Source organism: Sphaerodactylus townsendi, linkage group LG04 (genome assembly GCF_021028975.2).
Source record: "Sphaerodactylus townsendi isolate TG3544 linkage group LG04, MPM_Stown_v2.3, whole genome shotgun sequence".
In the NCBI taxonomy this organism is placed as follows: domain Eukaryota; kingdom Metazoa; phylum Chordata; class Lepidosauria; order Squamata; family Sphaerodactylidae; genus Sphaerodactylus; species Sphaerodactylus townsendi.
The window spans coordinates 82,205,152-82,224,954 of record NC_059428.1 but is presented as its reverse complement, the minus strand read 5'-3'; the positions used below and the strand labels follow the sequence as shown (position 1 = coordinate 82,224,954).

The 19,803-nt window shown below is 38.2% G+C and overlaps 1 protein-coding gene and 1 long non-coding RNA gene across 13 annotated transcripts in view; one reads left to right on the top strand and one right to left on the bottom strand.

The window, feature by feature from the left end:
- The window catches only part of CNKSR2 (connector enhancer of kinase suppressor of Ras 2), a 202,880-nt gene extending 184,402 nt beyond the window's left edge, over nucleotides 1-18,478 (top strand). For 5 of the 12 annotated variants that reach the window (XM_048493561.1, XM_048493560.1, XM_048493556.1 and 2 more), the window contains 2 exons: nucleotides 15,312-15,508; nucleotides 17,998-18,478. In XM_048493561.1, coding sequence (XP_048349518.1) covers nucleotides 15,312-15,508; nucleotides 17,998-18,213 — 413 coding nt within the window. In that variant the 3' untranslated portion in view covers nucleotides 18,214-18,478. The other 7 variants (XM_048493571.1, XM_048493566.1, XM_048493564.1 and 4 more) reach the window with 4 other exon arrangements.
- Nucleotides 1-19,803, bottom strand: part of LOC125431050 — a 68,117-nt gene that overhangs the window by 40,904 nt on the left and 7,410 nt on the right. The window lies entirely within an intron of this gene.

The window sequence follows — 19,803 nt, the reverse complement described above, 5'->3', positions numbered from 1 at the left end:
CAAGGTGAGGCTCTGATCCTGGGAGTCAGTGGCGGTGGCTGATTGCTCAGTGCCTCATTGCCTCCACCCTTTCCATAGCAACCTCCCCTGCCTACAAAGGTGTATCAGGGGGATGGCATGCGGAGACAACCCCTTCTCTGTGTGCCCCTGTGCCCCGCATCCCCTGTGCTTGGGGGCGGGACCGCATGGGGGCAGGGGCACCTGTCGCTGTGCCCCTGGCACTGTGAAGGCTGAGCCGCACTCCTGGCCTCTGTACAAGTAACAAACAAAAAGGAAACAAAAGCCAGCCTGCATGGAGGCCAGGGGTGGGGGTAGGGCTCAAGGTGGGACCAGGGGGTCTCAGGGTGGGGCCTCCCACCACCAAGCCTCACCCCCTGGCCTCCAAGGGGAGGCAAAAAGCTGGACTGCACAGAAACCAGGGGCAGTGGTGGGCAGCCCAGGGGGGCGCCGCAGTCGCATGCCACCAAGCCCTGCCCCCCCAGCTCCCTGCAGGACAGCTCCTGAGCCGGACTGCAGGGAGGCAGAGGGGCAGTGCTCGGTGGCATGTGGCTAGGACACACACCTTTTGGCTGTGTGGAGGGTGTCTGGCGCCCTCCCACGTGACCAAAAGGTGTGTGCCCGGGGACATGGGTGTCCCCATGTTCCTATAGGCCATACACCTTTGCCTGCCCACGCTAACAACTCCCCCAAAGCAGTCAGCCTCCTCCCCAGACTAAAGTGATCCTCCCGCCATCCCAACAGACAGCAGCCACAACTTCCAGTACTTACCTCAATCCTTCACTCACACTCACCTCTGCAAAGGTGCTATGGAGGGGAAGGGCATCAACAGTTCAGACCATTGCGAGGGGGGCAGGAATGCTAGAGCCTATTGCATCCCCCCTCTACAAGTTTTTAAATAAATTACATAGAAAACTTGTTTTAGACTGTTAATAATTCTCAGGACCTGTTTATAGTAAATTTTACTTTATTAATTTTGCTAATGAGTTCTAATTTGGTGGCTTCACATTAGAGTTTCATAAGCCTGGTGGGACTTGTGGTCAATAGGTGTCTCCCACCTTAAAACAGCTGCCACCAGAGGGAGTGGAGAACTGTGAGCTTCTGTGAGTGCATTCCTTATGTCAGTTAAGGAAACAAAGGCCCTGTCCTCTAAATGGTCCCCTCCCCATTCTTCTCTGTGACTTCCATACTCTTTCCCCATCACTTGTTTAACTGTCAGGAAGACAACAAGCAAGAAAATAAAACCACCACCATGGCTGCTACCCAGAAAAAGAGCAAGCTAGCCACAGTGGGGAGTTGATACTGGATGCAGAAAAGAATGGGACTCCACCATTGTGATTTAATGAGGGTATCACATAGTCTACATACTAAAAAATAGATGAGTTATTTTACCAACAGAGTTATGGATCAAGCTGAGAGAATTCAGAGTATCACTGGAAGGCCTGAAAAGCTTTCATTGAATCAGTGTTCCAGATGAGGAAAGCAGAGGCCTTAAATTCCATTTATCTCAGTGAGAGTTAAAGTGTGAAAGTCCTCTTATAACACAGAATCCAAAATTAACATGGAACATTAGTAGCATGATCAGCATTCATTTGAGAGTTATTTTTATCACAAATCCACATATCACAGTGTCTAATATTCATAAATCAGTCCACCACTTTTCATTCTCCCCCTGTCATATATTTTGAAAACCTTGGCCCATCAATCTCATCTTGTACCTACCTTGTGCTCTTTCTGCTATTTTTTTTCCTACTCAGCAATATCATACTGGAGGCCATACTACAGGATTATAACGTTAGTGATATGGATAGAATGAAGTAAGACTTTTTCACTTTCTGCTATAACACTAGATCTCAGAGTCACCCAATGAAATTTATTTATTTTATGTATTTTGATTTATATGCTTCCTTTCTCCTCAATGGGGACCCAAAGCAGTTTACGTGCTTCTCCTCTTCTCTATTTTATCCTCACAACAATCCTCTGAAGCAGGTTTAGCTAAGAGTGTGACCGGCCCAAGGTTATCCAGCTAGTGTCTGTGGAGCAAGTGGGGTTGTATCTTCTGTATCCTCGTCCTACACTCTTAAGCACTGCACCACACTCACTGATGACAGGTTAAGAACCTATGAAATACACATCATTAATTTATGGAATTATGTGTCAAAATATAGTGATTTAGAGTCACAAAGGGTTACAAGTTGTTAGTCATGATTACTAACTGGAATCTCACCATTCAAAGGAATGTGCCTCGATATCTCATTTTGGAAAGAACTTCTGTTGTCTTGCTTTGTTTGTGCACTTTATCAGAGGCATTTGACAGGCATTAGTTCCTTGGTCTGATAAAGCAGAACTCTTAAATTCATATGCTGTAGAGGAACACTTATTAATTTTATTATCAGTGTGCTTGTCTACATATGCTTTGAGTTTGGTTCTTGCACAAGATCTATAACTGCACAAGATCTATATCTGAATGTCTGAAAAACTTTTTGTGGCTCAGTAGTGTTGGTTTTTCCATCTTCTGTATGTCTTTTAACTAGTTTGTTAATGTATTAAATGTAAGTACATTTTCAGTTCATCAAAACAAAAATATGTCAGTTGAAATACTATCCTTGACTTTTATCCCACTGATTAAAATAAGCCATAAATAACTAAAATTAGTTCTCACAAGCTGATCAGCCAAAGCTTTAATTGATCTCTCAATAAAGCAAATTACATTTTTCAGCCATGTCTGTGTCTGTGTGTGTACACACACAGGCATATATATGTTCCCAGCAGCACTGAATTTTTATCACATGTTATTATTTGATTCCTGTGAGCTGCTGTGGAAGCCAATTTTGACTGAACAACAGTATTAAAATACATAAAATATAGATACTAATGTATTATCCATATGTGTATATATATTTATAGAATGGGCTTTATTGTTGTGATTTTTACATATAAATAAAAGCCCAAACTTTATTCATGCTTTTGACTCCCCTTGAATTTATTTTATCATGGCACTTCAAGCTGAAGTAAATATAATTTATATTTCCCTTTTCAGTGTTGCTTCCTATGATAGCTTATTAGATGAGATGGTGGGTGGCTGTACTTGTTTGTTTTGCATTTGAAACCAAACCATAAATTTCACATTGATAAAGCTGGACACTTAATTTAACTCAGTTTCTTCCATTTCCTCAGTTGCAATTTGAAATGCATAGGACAGTTGTAAATTACATTAAGATATAAGTATATGTCTATGGTTATGTTATTTGTTTGATTATATCATTATTATAGATTTATGCAAATTGTAAGTCTAGAACTTCTGTTAATTACTTTTCTTCCACCAGAGACTGGAATTTCTGAAATCTTAGTCAAGAACAAAGTAATGACTTTTTTTCTTAAAAATGCATGCAGATAAAAAGTACACCATAGAGCTAACACCACATGAAAATTTTGCAATATATGCTTTTCTCTATTAAGATTGCATGATCCTGTGTCTAATGCAGTACTGATGTGATATAGAAATAATGGCCCATCACAGTTCTTTTACCATATTGTATCACTGCTTTATCATATTAGGCTAAAGCACTGCGAGAGTTGATAGAACCTCCCCATGCCAACTCGGATCCACTTCTCTTGGCACTGAACCGTTTGGACTCAGAGATTGATAAACTATTGATTAGAGAATTTAAATCGGAGAGAATTGGCACGACGGAGACTCATCTTCAGCCTCTTGCAAGCAACCTCTAATGTCCTGCATTCAGAAAGCCAATCAATTCTTCTTGAATAACTTTGATGTTTATAAGTAAGAACTGACTTTAAAACATAGGCAACCAAATGCCCGGGTAAGGGGCCTCCAGGAAAGTCTTACAAAGGGCAAAGCTGTTGCCAGACCTATTGCTTTTCTTTTGAAGAATGCATCCTTTCTACAGAGGCACTAGGCGCAATACATGGCTACATGGAATACCATTGCAGAAAATACTGCCACCAACTTGGGAAAAACAGAAGGGGAAGAGGGTCATTGCATGGGAAGGGCTATGATGACACTCAGGTGTGTTCTGCAGTCTTCAAGGAAGGAAAGAGGGATCAGCTATGGTAACTATAAAATCCTATTTTTTGAAATGGACTTCAGTCACTTCCATCCAGACCAAGTGGGCAAAAGCTAATAGCATTCTTGGTGTATTTTGCATTAGTGAAGGAAAATAACTTGCTGTGTATAATACTGAATTAATGTATTCTATCACATTTAGGAGTGCACAGATTATTGCAAGACTTACAGCCTAACCATGTTAACTTGGAAAACTATATCCTATTGACTACACAAAATTGTATTTATTTAAATCTGGGACAGGCCCAATCACATGCAAAACAGGGCACTAGGTTCCAATTTTTACAGCAAAATGACATTGAGATGCAGCTGTTAAACCTCCCATACCAACAGTTTAGTTCCCCCTGACCCTGCTCTGACTTCAAAAGGGAGCTTAGCTAGGAGGAATGTGCTTGGAGAGGTTCCATGATGAAATAAGAGTTGAGTGTATGGATGGTTCAGCTCTTCTCAGCTCTTTTCCTGTAAAAATCAGACCTTCCAGCCCCTGGTTTATATCTGGGTTTAAATAAATGGGTCTGTTCCTGTTGCGTGTAGTTTGAACCTTTTGTTCAATTAAATATGCTTAGGATTGCAATAGAGTTTGTTAACTGGTTTGTAATGATTTATCAGCTGGTGCACAGATGCTGGCTATCATAATGAAGTGATGCATCACACTGGAATGTTTCAGACTTTGGAGATAGAAAACTTCAGTTTCTCCATACTTTCTAAGATTTAAATGTGAGTGATGTTGCTTTGCAGCGCAGGCATAAAGTATTCTCTGTAAATCATTCATGGTCCATAGGAGGTGGTTCTGAGACCAAGATTTTCTTGGAATACCTTTCAAAGTGGATTCAGATTTTATCAGTAGGTACTGGGTCTCCTATGGATCATTATTTGCCTGTATCTCTGTGACTGGATGTGGATTTCTTTCTATTTTTAGCTAAGGATGTACTGTAATGTCAATGCTAATTTCATACTATCCTATGGAGAGATTATTTTAAAACATATTTTGAAATGTTTTATTTCTGTCAGGTCAATGTATGGTATTGCATTCTGTTAATACCAATAAAATTATATATAATTATTTATATACAAATGCATATATTTCTCTTATTAAAGCAAAGTGAGTTACGTATTTTTCAGAAGTGAATAATATGCAACATCTGCTTAACAGTAATAAGACACTCCTTCTAAGCTTTATTTTTTATTTATAAAAATAAAATTCCATACACATTAAGCAAGCAAGTAGTTAAATGCATTCCATTTTCATTTAAGATTACTGGGCCTGCTATAGGCTTGTCAACACTGATGGATGCATTCTGGAAGGCTTTCCTGGGGGCAGAGCTCTCTTTAGTTGGCTTCCTGAGGACTTTTAGCCTGGGAATGCCCTCTTTAGCTGCCAGCGACTTACACTAGTAAAAGACCATGTGCAGCCTATTGGAATAAAATAGTGAGTCTTTGCACAGTTTTCGCATTTTTCCTCTTTCCACGTCTTCCCACTCCTCTTTGAAAGTGGCTTCATCATTTCCAGCCACCATAAAACTTTCACCCCACCATCGATTGGGCCATTAATATATCCAGTTAAAATGAAAGAGTTTTAGATGTGCTTATATTGTCTAGATCATAGGTGTCAAACTCACAGCCCTCCAGATGTTATTGACTACAGTTCCCATCATGTTGGCAGGGGATGATGGGAACTGTAGTCCATAACATCTGGAGGGCCACGAGTTTGACACCTGTGGTCTAGTTAATATTGTTTGCTAATAGACCTTCTTTGTTTCTTGTATAAATATAGATTACCATTTTAAAAAATAATCACTGCTTAGTGTATACAAGATTTTGCAATCTGAAAGATCTATAAAGTCTACCTAGAATTGCCTGAAATTTTGAAATTAAATACAAATTAAAATGTTTTTTGAAAATGAATTCGGCAATGTAAAATCTCTTAACTGCTATTTTGAGTTTCCTGCCCCATCCACAAGTCCAGGTGGCCAGCTCTGGTGCTGCAGCCAGCCCACCCTGCCACTCCCCAAAAGGCTTCCCGGTGGCACAGAGAGGCTGCGCAAGCATAAATGCCTCCCTGACAGCAAGAAATCCCCATTGGACTTCATAGACTTTGACGATTCAAAAGGGTAATGTAAGTCTCCATTCTGGCCCACTGGCATAGTTCCCCACATGGCCAGCAGCAGGGTCAAAAGCACTGGGGTGCTGATGCCATTTTCAGCGCAGCGTTCCAGTATTGGGGGTTCAGCAACCAAGTGCTCCAGGTAGGACAAACCCGCTGGCATGGCTAGTGCGCCGCTCCCACAAGTGGATTCGTTCCTTCCCTTTGGATAGGGCTGTTACTTGCTACAGTTTGTCCAAGGAACAAATATATTGAAACCACCATGCATTCAGATTTTAGTTTTTTTACAGTGGTGATTGGAAGGGAAGTAAATAGCAGCCTGTGACATTAATGGCAGATTAATTTGGCATAATTCTGTGTATTACTTAAAAATAAAATTGATAAATTACAATAGTCTTTTCTCAATGATAACAATTTTTACAAAGGAAACAAGAGATTTTATTCTTACTACCTATGAATATTAGAAGCAGATTGACTGGTATTTCTTTGTTACCATTTTGCTACTTTTTATAAGTGGCAACAAAGAAATACTAGTCAATCTGCCTCTAATATTCTTAGGTATTCTAAAGGTACCTGTGATGAGCCAGGAATTCCTTTTTTTTCATGCCAATATAACTTTTATTTTTTGAGAAAAATTCTAGAAATTTTGGATTATTAGAATTTAGATCAAGAATAGCATAGCAAGCCTTTATCGGCATAGACAACAGTACAACAATAATAAAAAACGGATTAAAAAGCATATACAATACAGGAAATAGATGTCAGGTGGAAGTCTAACCTTGGCAAATGGTCTAATCTCCATAGAATTAGGACTTCTTTGAGTAAACTGTTGAACAGTGACCCGAGGAAGGTTCAAATCAGACCTTTTGAACACCTACCGTATTACAACAGTCATCACAGGATGATCCTAAGCTTTGCAACACCTTCCTCCCCAAACCAGCTGCTCAGTTGGAAAGAGTATTTTGCCAATCGTTATGATCTCATATTCACGCGAGTCTTTAAGAATATTAAGTCTCCCAATCTAGTGGCTCCAGCTTGCAAAAACATGAGGGTTGGTGAGCCTGCCCCCGCGAGGCATGCATCTCCTGTGGGTCCCTCAGTGTTAGATCAAGAATAGCTATTATTGGCTATTTAGATCAAGAATTTAGATCAAGAATAGCAATTTTTCTTATTTTTATATACTAGTATATGTACAATTTTGTTTCTTTTTTCTTTTTATTATATATTTTATTAATGTTATATTTTTAAAAGTAACATAATATAAATTATATTATAACAAAATGTGAAAGAATAAACCTTATGGATAAAAATGATCAAAGGTCACATATTTTAAACAGTCTTGACTTTTATAGTTTTCTAAATTATATAAAGCCATTCTTATCTATCATTATGCAAGTACTATAACTCTGTTAAGATTAGTCTTCTTTTAAAGGTCAGAACAGATAAAATATCTGCTGCACGTTAATTATATTAACTACAAATCAGACATTTCCCCTCCTTACTTTTCAAAAACATCTGCAGATAATAGTGCATTGGATCTATTTTTGACCATTAGTACCATATTTTAGTTGCCCTTCTTACCTCTCCAAAACATTATTTAGACATATCAGGACAATGCAAGAAATATAATTTCTGTTTCTAATGAAATTCCTATTTTGGACATCTGTTTACAATACTAATAAGCTTTGCCATTGTAGAGTATTCTCTCATCTTCTTTTACCCACATTTTTCAGTCAGGACAAGTATCTGTATGCCAATGTCACTCTAGCTGTAGTTAATAAATATAAGAATAATTCTTGTACATTCTTGGCAAATTCTTTGGTAGAATTCCCAACAGTATAGTCTTTGCATCCATTTGGAACTTGATTTTCAGTATTTTTTTGGATTTCTGCTTGGATTTATTTCCAATATTTTTTCGCTTTTTTATGTCCACCACATATGGTAAAATGTTCCATTTTCTTCTTTGCATTTCCAACAGGTTCCTTTAAAATTTTTGCTCATCTTCACTATATCTTTCAGTGATGTACCATCTATAAAACATCTTGTACAAGCCAAGAATTCATCTAATAATTCTGAACATGCAATTTTTTCCACCTGATCTGGGAAAGTCCTGTAATTTTGCAAATACAACCTTACTTTTTAGGCACAGTACCATGTAACATGGGTTATATTCCACTATGAAAAGCACAGAAAGGTGTTTACATGGAGCATCTATAACATATTAGTCTGGGAATCTCTTTGGAAGCAGTTAATCTAAAGCACAGCACACTGGTTTGTCTTTTAAACTGAATCTATTGCTTATCAGTAACTGTGCCGATATGTGCAAGTATCCCCCATGTCTGCACACGTATACACAGATGGAATAGCATCACGTTTTTGTGATTGTTTTTATATGTGTCACTTAGGACCTTTGTCTGCCATACCTAGTGTATGAAACCAAATCACAAGCAATACAGTGGAACTGAACTTATTTTGGTACTTTTGAACAACTATTTGATGCTTGCCCATTCAAAATTATTTGTGTAATAATGTATGACAGTATTTAGGGCATTAATGTATCAAATACATGGATTTGGGCAGTGGTGGGATTCAGGAGGTTCGCACCACTTCGGCAGAACTGGTTATTAAAATGCCTCTTGTATACAACCAATTGTTAAATTGTTTAAATCCCACCACTGGAACCGGTTGTTAAATTATATGAATTCCACCACTGGATTTGGGATATAGATTTATTACCCTCATATGAAGCTTTCTTGATTAATTTATCTGTTGTGTTTGCCACGACAGTAAAGATAAAGGGTAAATGTCATATATCACCAATGAAGAGGAATTTGTGAACTGAGTGAAGGTTGTGCACTGAGAATATATGTTCCCTATTAAAACGTGAATACCTCTCCTGAAAAACTTGGCAGATGTTGTTCCCCAAGCGTTGCTCACATTTAACATATGACTAATGTGGCTAAGTCCAGCCTCTCCCACCATTTATCATTGAACCCTTTGCACAGTCTTGTCATTGTAACCAGCGGTGGGATTCAGCAGGTTCGCACCACTTCGGCAGAACTGGTTGTTAAAATAGTGCTTGTAAACAACCAGTTGTTAAATTATTTGAATCCTACCACCGGAAACGGTTGTTAAATTATTTGAATCCCACCATTGATTGTAACCATTTATATCACAACACAGGAAGGAATAACTGTATAATGTCATCTGCAGTAAACTTTTCCGTAAGGTCAGGATCATCCCCATCACACAGAAAAGGAAAAGACAAAACCCAGCTACCCACCATAGCAGAATTCCCTGCTAACATTACATGAATATAACATTAATGTGGTGTTATCTAGAACTGAAGAAGCATAACAAATTAATCTGCAGTCAAAATATAGTGGCCATTTTTTTATTTTTCTTGAGTACTTATATGACTCATGTAACTATTACATTAAAATATTCATAGTCTGATCTGGTTTTACTGGAGCAAAATGATAGTGGATAGGTTTATAATGTGTTCATTATTACACACATATTTTACGGTCCATTAGTTTTTTGCTAATTTTATATTGATTTTATTTGTATATTTTTTCTCTTTCTTTGCTCTTTTTGACAATAGTTATGTTTTATGGTCTACAGCTAAGGAGCTTGTTAGGATGTTTCTTTCCTTTGACAAGATCAAAGCCCATGTGTAGTATAAATCAGCACATACTCTTTATGTATGTAGTTTAAAGAAAAGATGTAAATACACTAAAAATGGGTTGTATTAACTTGGAATAATTAATTAATTGCGTTATAAAGTTTCAAGGTACTTTAAAAGATCTTGTAGGAAACGGACAGTTGCTCATAATAGCTCTTGATAGCTAAAATTTATTACTAGTAGCAACGTGTTTATTTTCTTCATGATTGCTAAAAATATAGAATATTGCCTATAATAATAATTCAGAATAGCTCAAGAAAGTTACTCATCCATATTGTAGAACAGCCTAATGTAATACACACTGATTTCAACTAAATAATGTTACTTGTAAGCATTTTGGTTGGTAAAAATGCCTGATATCTCATAGTATTTTTCTAGAGCTAATGGATGATGATAGTTGCATTTCCTAAAGCCCAGTTCTTCCCCCACCAGCACTACAATCTGAATAATATTTCTATCCATTCTTTAATTTAAAACTGTCTGGTCTATTATATAGGGAGATATAGTATATAAGATGTTCATATGCTGGTTGGTCACATCATGACTGAGATAGGAGCTGTATTATCCCTCATAAACTGGTTGATTTTTCAGTGCAATTCTGTGTATCCTTACTCTAACAGACATATTTACCTTAATGATGTTAGATTCTAGTAACTCTGCATGGGATTGTACTTGGTTGGGTCCCATAGCAGATTTCTGCAAATCGACCGGGCAGGGTGATTTTGTTGCCAATTTTTACCTCTTCCTGCATAAGTTTGATTCCATTTTCATGCTGTTCCCGAGAGTCTCCTGTTCCTCAGCATCTCAGGGAGGAACAAGAAAGAGACAAGGAAGATCTGCCTGGCTGACTGGAATCCCTTCCATTTGCTGAAATATTGCACGTGATCAGTGGTGGGGTCCAAAAATTTTAGTAACAGGTTCCCATGGTGGTGAGATTCAAACTGTGGCGTAGTGCCAATGGGGCTGGGCGGGGCACAACAGGGGCGTGGCTGGGCATTTCGGGGGCGGGGCTTTCCTGGGTGGGGCTGTGGCAAGGATGCAGCCGCTGCGCCGGTCCTTGGGCGGGAAACAAATGCGCGCAGGCTGCCATGCACGCCGGTGCACCTCCTGCTAGACTGCTTCAAGTTCTGCGCGCTACTGCTGAGAGGAGGGGCGTAACTAAGGCAAAAATCGTGTGGCAAAATCACCAATTAGTAACCCCCTCTCGGCACACACAAATAATTAGTAACCTACTCTCGGGAACCTGTGAGAATCTGCTGGATCCCACCTCTGCAAGTGATCCAAGCCAGACTGGCAGAGGTGTTTGTGGAAATGAGCTGGGAGAAAGCACCAAGGCCCAGGCAAACTTTGTACAAACAACAGTTTTTACCTTTAGAATTTCTGGCTTTAGACAGAGACTTTTCTACGTTCACACATTGTCAATATCTTAGGGATCCAAAGAGCTTCCCCCCACTCGCTTGTGTCAGCAATATCAGAGTTTATAAGTATTGTGATTCCCAATGGCACTTCCAGACAGAAAACTTCCAACAGTGCTTGGGAGCTTGAATGATGAACAGGTGCTTGTACAGTTATATAATCTGCCTACCCTTGTAAGGGAAGAGGTTTGGTTCAAGGCAGTTCATGCTATAATAGCATTTGTTTCACAAATAACTCGTATAATGTGAAATGAGCTCAATGATTATTCTAATACTCTCTGAAGACTCCTTTTAAAAAAGAAAGCATGACGATTGCCAGATAACTACACAATTTAGCACCAATCTGGGCAGAATTTCTGCAGAAAACTTGCCATTGTCATAGTTCAACATATGTTGGTTGGTTTGGAAGAGGATGTAAAGATTGCCAAGAAATATTCCATATCCCAATATATTGAAAGAACATTAATTCCTCTCTGTTGACAAGAGAGGATCTGTAGAATTGTATGCAGATGGTTTCAGAGTGTAGTCATGTTGGTCTGCAGTAGAAAAGTGAGATATGAGTTCAGTAGCACCTTAAGAGACCAACAAGATTTTCAGGATATAAGCTATCAAGAGTTAAAGCTCCCTGTGTGGAGATAAACACTTTATATTTTGTTGTGTAATATTTGTACAGCACTACATAAACCAACACTTGTTCCATTACTGGCCCATTAACAATCATTTCAGCTTAAGATAGTTTGCCACTAAACGCTAATTAGTCCTATATGCTAGTCATCGTAAATTACATACATATGGCATAGGCTACAGCAGATGTGATTCTTTTCATATACACATCATGTCCACATAGGAGATAGTGATTAACCTACTTATTAATCATTATGTATAACAATTGCACATGTCGCTAGTTGTCACATTGATGAGATGATCTTGTGGACTCCATGACATTTTCACATGTTAAGTGCAGAAATCTTGGAATATCAGAATCTGTATATAGATATTCCCCACAATGCTAGCCATCAACAATACCTAGAGGAGAGGTGAGTTGCAGAGACAGAGGGATAAAAAACAAACTCTGACAGTGAATCATGAATGATATGTAAGTGGACCCTCAGATAGTTCAAGAAGGTTTTATTCAAGAGATGAGTCTTGAGAGAGTTGATGTATGTGGACTGACAGTAGTGATGTGTAAAGGCTTCATTCGGTATACCTCCCTAATTATGTTCTATAAATCATAGGATACATTTGACAGTTCTGATACTTTAACCTCTGGGGCATCCCAAATATTAAGACAGTGGTTGAAAATATATTTTATACTAGGGTATAATATATTATTTGTGCAAAGTTCTCTAATGCTTGCAACACCTTAAGAACATTTGCAGGAAAAAGGACAAATATTACCGAACTCTCCACAAATAACAGATATGATTATGATTTTTATAAACAATAGTTTTTATAGAATTATGGTTGTATCTGGTTCACTGTCTTTTAAGAGGGATAAGTCTGTTCTCTGCTTATAAAATAATAGATTGTATATTTATTATGTCTACCTTTTGTGAGTCAGAGACCTCTTCCTCACATGCATGAAGAGTTATACTCAGTTGGCATACTTGCATACATAATGTGGTGTGTGTGTGTGTATGTACATACATACATTATACATACACATGTATGTATGTATGTATGTATGTATGTATACACACAAGGGTCCAGCCAAAACTGGGACAGAGTTTTTACAAAGGAGCTATTACAAAGGAAGGTTAGCATTCTAAAACTTTAGAACATAGATGGAAACAGGTTCAAATAAACAGAATACATGGATCTCTCTGCTTATTTTGCAATGTGCCATTTTTGTGAATCTTCTAGTAGCATTAAGAACAACTGTAAAGCTTAAAGCATGTGATTTTTGTGAGTCTATTCCTATCTGTGACCTCTCTGGTTTTTACACAGCTAACAGTGCTGTGTCTCTCTTCAGTTAATAACAATAAAAAGTGACCCTGAGAGTAATAAGTTGTGCAACCCTGAAATGCAGTAATTCTAATATGATTTTTTTTCATTTAATTTTACTGGACAAAGTTGCATGTAAAGAATGGACATTAATCTCCCCTTGCAATCTTTTCAGTATAACTGTTTGGGAAATATGAGAATACCGTGGATTGCTTTGAAAGGAGCTTGGAGTTAGAGAAATAGTTTGCTGAGTTAATCCTGCCTTCGTCACTTTCACTTCAGTTCAAACTCAATCTCTCTGAGCAGTCATATCCCATAAACCTTTGCTCATCTCAGGCTCATGCCATTGCTCACTTTCTCTCAAAGTGACAGTAACACCAACTCTCCACTATATAGCCTTTGACACCAAGTATTTTTTTTTTTACAAATGTGTATAGAATATATTTCTCTGACAGTGAGATGAGACACAGATTATCAGGACAGGCAAACTCTACCTCCAGGTACTGTTGTTGTTTTTGGTATCAAAGCTTTCTTCTTCCCTATCTCGTGCAAAGATTTACTCAGTGTTCTTAATATCCTTTAGACATACAGTTTAGGGATAATAATGTCCCAGTGCAATAATGTCTCTAAATATTTGGAGCCAATTTTCAGTCTTTTTTCCCAGCATCCCTCTGTGATCTGAACCTTTCAACTAAATCCACAAATGGTACAAACACAAATGGTACAAAAGAAAAGCCAAAGGAGATGCACTCAAACAAGATTATAAAACACAGGAATATCATCCCAGGGTCTGAGTCTTTATTGAAAAACAGCCTGACAGAGATGACTGCATTTCTAGAATGTAAAGCAATGTTTCAAGCATTCAGATGGCATCTCAGTAATCCTTAGAACATCCGTGAAGTAGACCAGTCATAGCATCCCCATATTGCAATTTGAGGGCTTTGTTTACAGAGCAATAGTTTGTCTAAGGTTATTACAGGAGCTAGTAGTAGTAAAATCTGAACCAAAGACTAAAATCTGAACCAAGCTCACAATCCTTATCCACAATTGTCAAACCAAAATAGCACAACAATTGCATCAGCATGTTTGTAGGCTGCAGTTGCGATTTTGGTACCTTCTAAATAAGCACACTGCACTAGAGGAAGATTGTAATAGCACAGCACAAATTTCTTTCAAAATCTGTGTATTTTCCTAAATGATAAGATGTCTTTAAAATGTCACAAAAATTCAAAGAGTAGTAGGCATGTTTCATTAACTGTATTTAGCACAGTATATTTTAAGGTATGGAACTGGAATGATTCCAATTCCAGAATAATTTCATTGTGCTATGGAATTGGAAACTTTCCAATTCAGTCATATTTTCGGCTGGATAACTCTGTTCTCCAAAGAACTAAACAATTCAGATGGCATTGTTTAACTCCATGATTTTTTGTTGCTGTGGTTATGACTTTACAGCTCCTTCAAATAGGATTGGAGGTTCCAGTGCATCCAGTTCATTTAGTATTTATTGTCTTGACCACATGTCATAACAAAATAGTATGTACAAGTGAAAATAATCATATTTTTGATCAACTGCTTCATTTCCATTTGAAAACACTAATTTGATCTTAATATGCAGAGAGACTGTGACTCAGAGGTACAAGATCTGCTTTGGATGTAGGAAGACCCCAGGTTCAAACTCTGGCATCTCCATTTAAAGGGACTAGGTAGTGGATGACGCCGGGGTTCTATCTGAGACCCTGGAGAACTGCTGCCAGTGAGAGTAGACTATATTGATCTTCATTGACCTATTCTATAACTCCATATAATGTGGCTTCCTGTGTTCATCACAGATTAGTTTGCTTACTAATTACATATTGCCATGTGAGCATCTTTCTGCATGAATGCATATTAAGAGACCACATTTAATTTTTCATATAGTGCAATGTTTTCTCTGTAATATTTTTGTTGCATTTGAATTTGGATATGCTCAAGCAAGCATTTTTCTTCACTTAAGCATAGTTTATAGCACAGATTGACATTCCCTGTTTTAGACTTCCTTTTGTAAACTATGTAGCTAATTTTGTGTATGTTTTACAGCTGAAACAATAGAAGAAATACCTGCAGATTCCCTGCAAGATTTGTACCGATCTTTGGAACTAGCTAGTTTGTCCCCTTTAGGAGACCATCAAATTTCAACCAAGATGGAGTACAAGAAATCATTTATTAAAAGATGCAGTGATCCAGTAGTTAATGAAAAATTGCACCAGTTGCGAATTCTGAAAAGCACTTTAAAGGTGAGTTAATGCGGGAATGGAAGTATCTCACACACATGTTGGAACTTCTGTAGAGCACAGTGTGTGTGTGTATTTCCCACTCATATCAGAAAGGCTGATGCTGGAAATGCCACAAGTAGTTCAGAGGGAAAGAGTAAAGGCTCGCTTGTCAAGATGTTAAACCGCACACCTTGGTCCATGAAGGTTAGTTTCATTGTGGCTACTGAGCTATAAACAGGGATGTGATCCATCAGACTGTTGATTTCACTGACACTGAGATATTTTTTGTATACAATGAAACATGGAAACTAAGTCCATTTCCATGTGGATGATTTCCCATGTACCTGTGCACCTTTTTGAAATAAAGGAACTGTGGGGAATTATGTATATGCCTGCTGATCTGACTGTTTGGGATAATTAATCATCTGAGCCAAATTATGCAGAAAACTTTTAATGAAAGTTAATGGCCCAGTCCAACATACTTGACCCTCTGTAATATCACTGTAACACTAGTATCCCACAGTGGCTGTTTCCGCACGGGCGGAATACAGCGACCCAGGGACGCTAAAAACAGCATCCCTGGGGAGGGATTCGCATGGCCGCTGCTGCTGTATTGCAGCAGCGGCAGCCTCACAACCCCCGAGTGGCGCAAAGTCACTGTTTCCGAACCTCGCTCCCTGGGCGAGGTATTTCGGAAACAGTGGCTTCCAACTGCGGCTGGAAGGTGCCATCCCCCCTTTCCTGAACGCCTTCCCTTCCCTCCGACCTTCTGGCACGTTGTCCAGGCCTGGGGACATGCCCCCCCTGCCCTGCGCCGTCTTCCCCGCCCCTACCGGGACCGTTCGTGCAAATGGTCCCGGGGGGGTGTCGGCATCGTATACACCGACGCACCCCAGAGCGTGGCTGTGCGGAAACGGCCAGTGTTTAAATGCATTGCCCTGTTCATTGATCTTTCCTATGCATGTATATAGAAAGCTTCAAGATCTTCATGACCTTCCTCAATCTTTAATGTCAGCCCATCTTGGATGACAAACTTTTTCTGAACCATTCATATCAAGCAAAGGTGTGAGTTGGAAATGTTTTTGTAGTAAATGGCCCATAGTAAATTGTACTGGATCAGGGGTACCAAACATGATTCTCATAAGTACCTTGACGCCTTCCAAGACCTTTCTGATGTTTTTAGTAAATAAATGGAATCATATAGAGCTGTTGTCCAGCAGGGCTCCTAACTGGTCATTAGGTACCTGATTGACTGTACATATTAAAATAACATTGTTTCAGCAGCAGCTGCCTTCAGTGTTAGTTCATTCTCTCACTCCTGTTTCCCAGTGTATTTTAAAAATTGCCCTTCTTCTCCCATGCATTTGATATTTGTCTCTGTGTTGCTCTACCTGCCATAATGACAGTTTTGTAGTTGGCATTACCTCCTACAGTGGCCATTTTTTGGTTGTGCCCATCATTCTGGGTTAGGATTTAAAAGGAGCCCAAAAACTCAAAGAAGAAAGAGGACAGGCAACTGGAAGTGAATAGCCAACAATTACTCAATTAAGTGGTTTCATCTTATTTTCCAAATTTCTGTAGTTGAACAAAATTCTGTTTTGCACTTAAAACAGATTTATACATTTGACAGATTTATACAGAGTGTAACAGTCAATGGAAAAGCTGGAAATATCCTGGAATCACCTATACACCAACCATAATAAAGGCAGTGGTTCAAGGAAATCCCTGATGTCCATTGATTTGACTCTGCTCCACAGATCCTCACTGTGTTCTGCTGCCTGCCTTTTTTCTATCTCTCCCTTCTTCCTATATGCGCACACACACGGAGCCATTTGACATCTCCAACTTAAGTTGGTCATCTCTACTATCTTTCTGAACAGCCTTTCCAGGCTGGGAGTAGGAGCCACCATTTCTTGGTGATTTTAGCCCTACTTAGAAGGCAGGTTTCAGGAGGTGATGCTGAGGGATTGCTGTTCAACTCCGTGGCCTCTGAGGTAACACAAAGTTCTATCATATCCTGTATGCTCTCTAACATCTACATGAAACTACCAGGAGGAGTCATCGTTCTCTTGACGATTACACCTACTACCCAGTGTTTTAATTATTTCAATAATGTGTGTGTGGGTATTTATTTTGGTTGGCTTTAGATGTTTTAAAATGTGATTTTATTATGTGTATTTTAATTTGTTAGCTTTCTTAGTAGCTCTTGTGAGGGTAGAATGGCAGGATATAAATGTTTTAAAATAAAGTTTTATAAAATAAAAAATAAATACAGGACAAGCATATCAGATGATCAAAATACGAACACAAATTATTAGCCAGGAAAGAGAACAGATCTGTAAACTCCATACTTAATATCTGGATAATAATAATACAAAATTGAGTACCATAAATAGAATATGATATTGTTGTCTCCATTATCAACAAGCCACTGAATACCCAAGGTAAAAGTTGTTCCAAATTGTCACTGGTACACTCTTGTTTCATATATTTGACTTGTTTTCTTCTAGGCCAGAGAAGAAGAAGTAGCCATCATAGATAAAGTTCTGGATAATCCAGCCTTGACATCTAAAGATTTTCAAGACTGGAAACAAATGTACCTTGACCTCTTCCTGGATATTTCTCAGAACAAACCCACAGAGGACCCTGTAACTGACTCTGATGAAATTGATGCTCTTCTAGACTCTTTAGCACATACTCATTCCTACATTGAAACACATGTATAAAAACAGTTTTTGTCTTTGCCCTTCCGTGGCACTCCAGACCTTTGCTCAAATGCACAGAATAGCTTTTATATTAATGTACAGGAGATCTATTTTAATGTCTCTGATACAAGTGAAGTTCATTTTCCGTAGTTATTGTGTGAATATAACATTATATACTTTTAAAGCTGCTGATGGTCAGTTTATGTTTATGTTTACAAATGTTGGCCACAATCCAAAGAAGCAGTGTTGGGGGAAGGATTGTGTAACTTTTGTTTGAGATTGGTGCTACAACAGATCTCATTGCTTGAAGAGGGTTTCTCTCAAAGAGTGTTGCATTGTAACTGAAGTGGCATGCATTCTTCTTCTTTGGACTGTGTCTTTAACAATTAAAATATTTTAATGAGTATATTTTTGAGGATTACACTGATTTATCAAAGGAAAAGTTGGCATAAATGCAGTGTTTTACTACTGAAGGTCTATCAGTTTCCTATGAAATAGTATATTATTGGTGTAAATTATTCAGTTATATTTTCAAAGTGTGGCCTTTGTTTTGGCCAATGTGGAAATTAAACTTTTATATTTGATGGAATACTTTATGTATTTTCATAAATTCTGAGGAAAGTATAATGCTGTGATAAGGGTTGCTTTTTAACTAATAGTCAGGGCGTAAGAAAAATATCAGACTCCATAACTTCATGTTAGAAGTTTAGAGCATCATTTTCTAGACACTTAAAATATATTTAACAGACCATCTGAAGTATAAATTTAATATGAGAGTAAAGGGTTCTTTTTGTTGTAGTTTTGGCACAGATTTTTAAAAATGTATGACTGATATTGATCATTTCTTACTGTTACACAAAAAAGGTACTGTTAACCAAAGGGTCAATGCAGTAAAATTAATGTCCTTATAATGTCAAATATTTTCAATAGCTCACAAAACTGGAAGCATTTTGCAAATTCTGGTACACAGGAAGTGGGATCATCTGTTTTCCAAACTGGTAGCCTTTTTGTTTTGTTTTTTGTTTGTTTTTCTCTTCTTTTTCCTTTTTCTTTCTCCTTTCTGTAGGAAAATTGCCAATAATGTTCACAGGTTCAAAATCACTATCTCAGAATGTATATATACACAATTAAATCTGTAGCTGTCTTTTAGAGTCCACACTAAATATTTTAAATTGTACTTAATTTTTCATAGTAAGTAGGCTGAACAGAACTAGACTAACCTAGGACCAATTGTACATGAATATTGCCAGCAAAATTGTAATCAGGGTGCTTCAACACAGACGGGTCATCCAGCACTGAAACCATATACTATTTATTCATAAGAATCCAGACGCCAACCCATTATATTCCTAGGGTATTGTGGGATTTTCAGATTGTATGGTTGTGTAACATTTTCTCCTGACGTTTTGCCTGCATCTGTGGCTGGCATCTTCAGAGGATCTAATGGTAGTAAAGTAGTTAAGCGATCCATCCATTTTAGTATATGTATGTGACACTGAAGTTGCATAATCAAATTAATGAGGGCATCTGCAGGCAACTGCAGCAACGCAGCAGTGGCGTAGCGGTTAAGAGCAGGTGCATTCCAATCTGGAGGAACCGGGTTTGATTCCC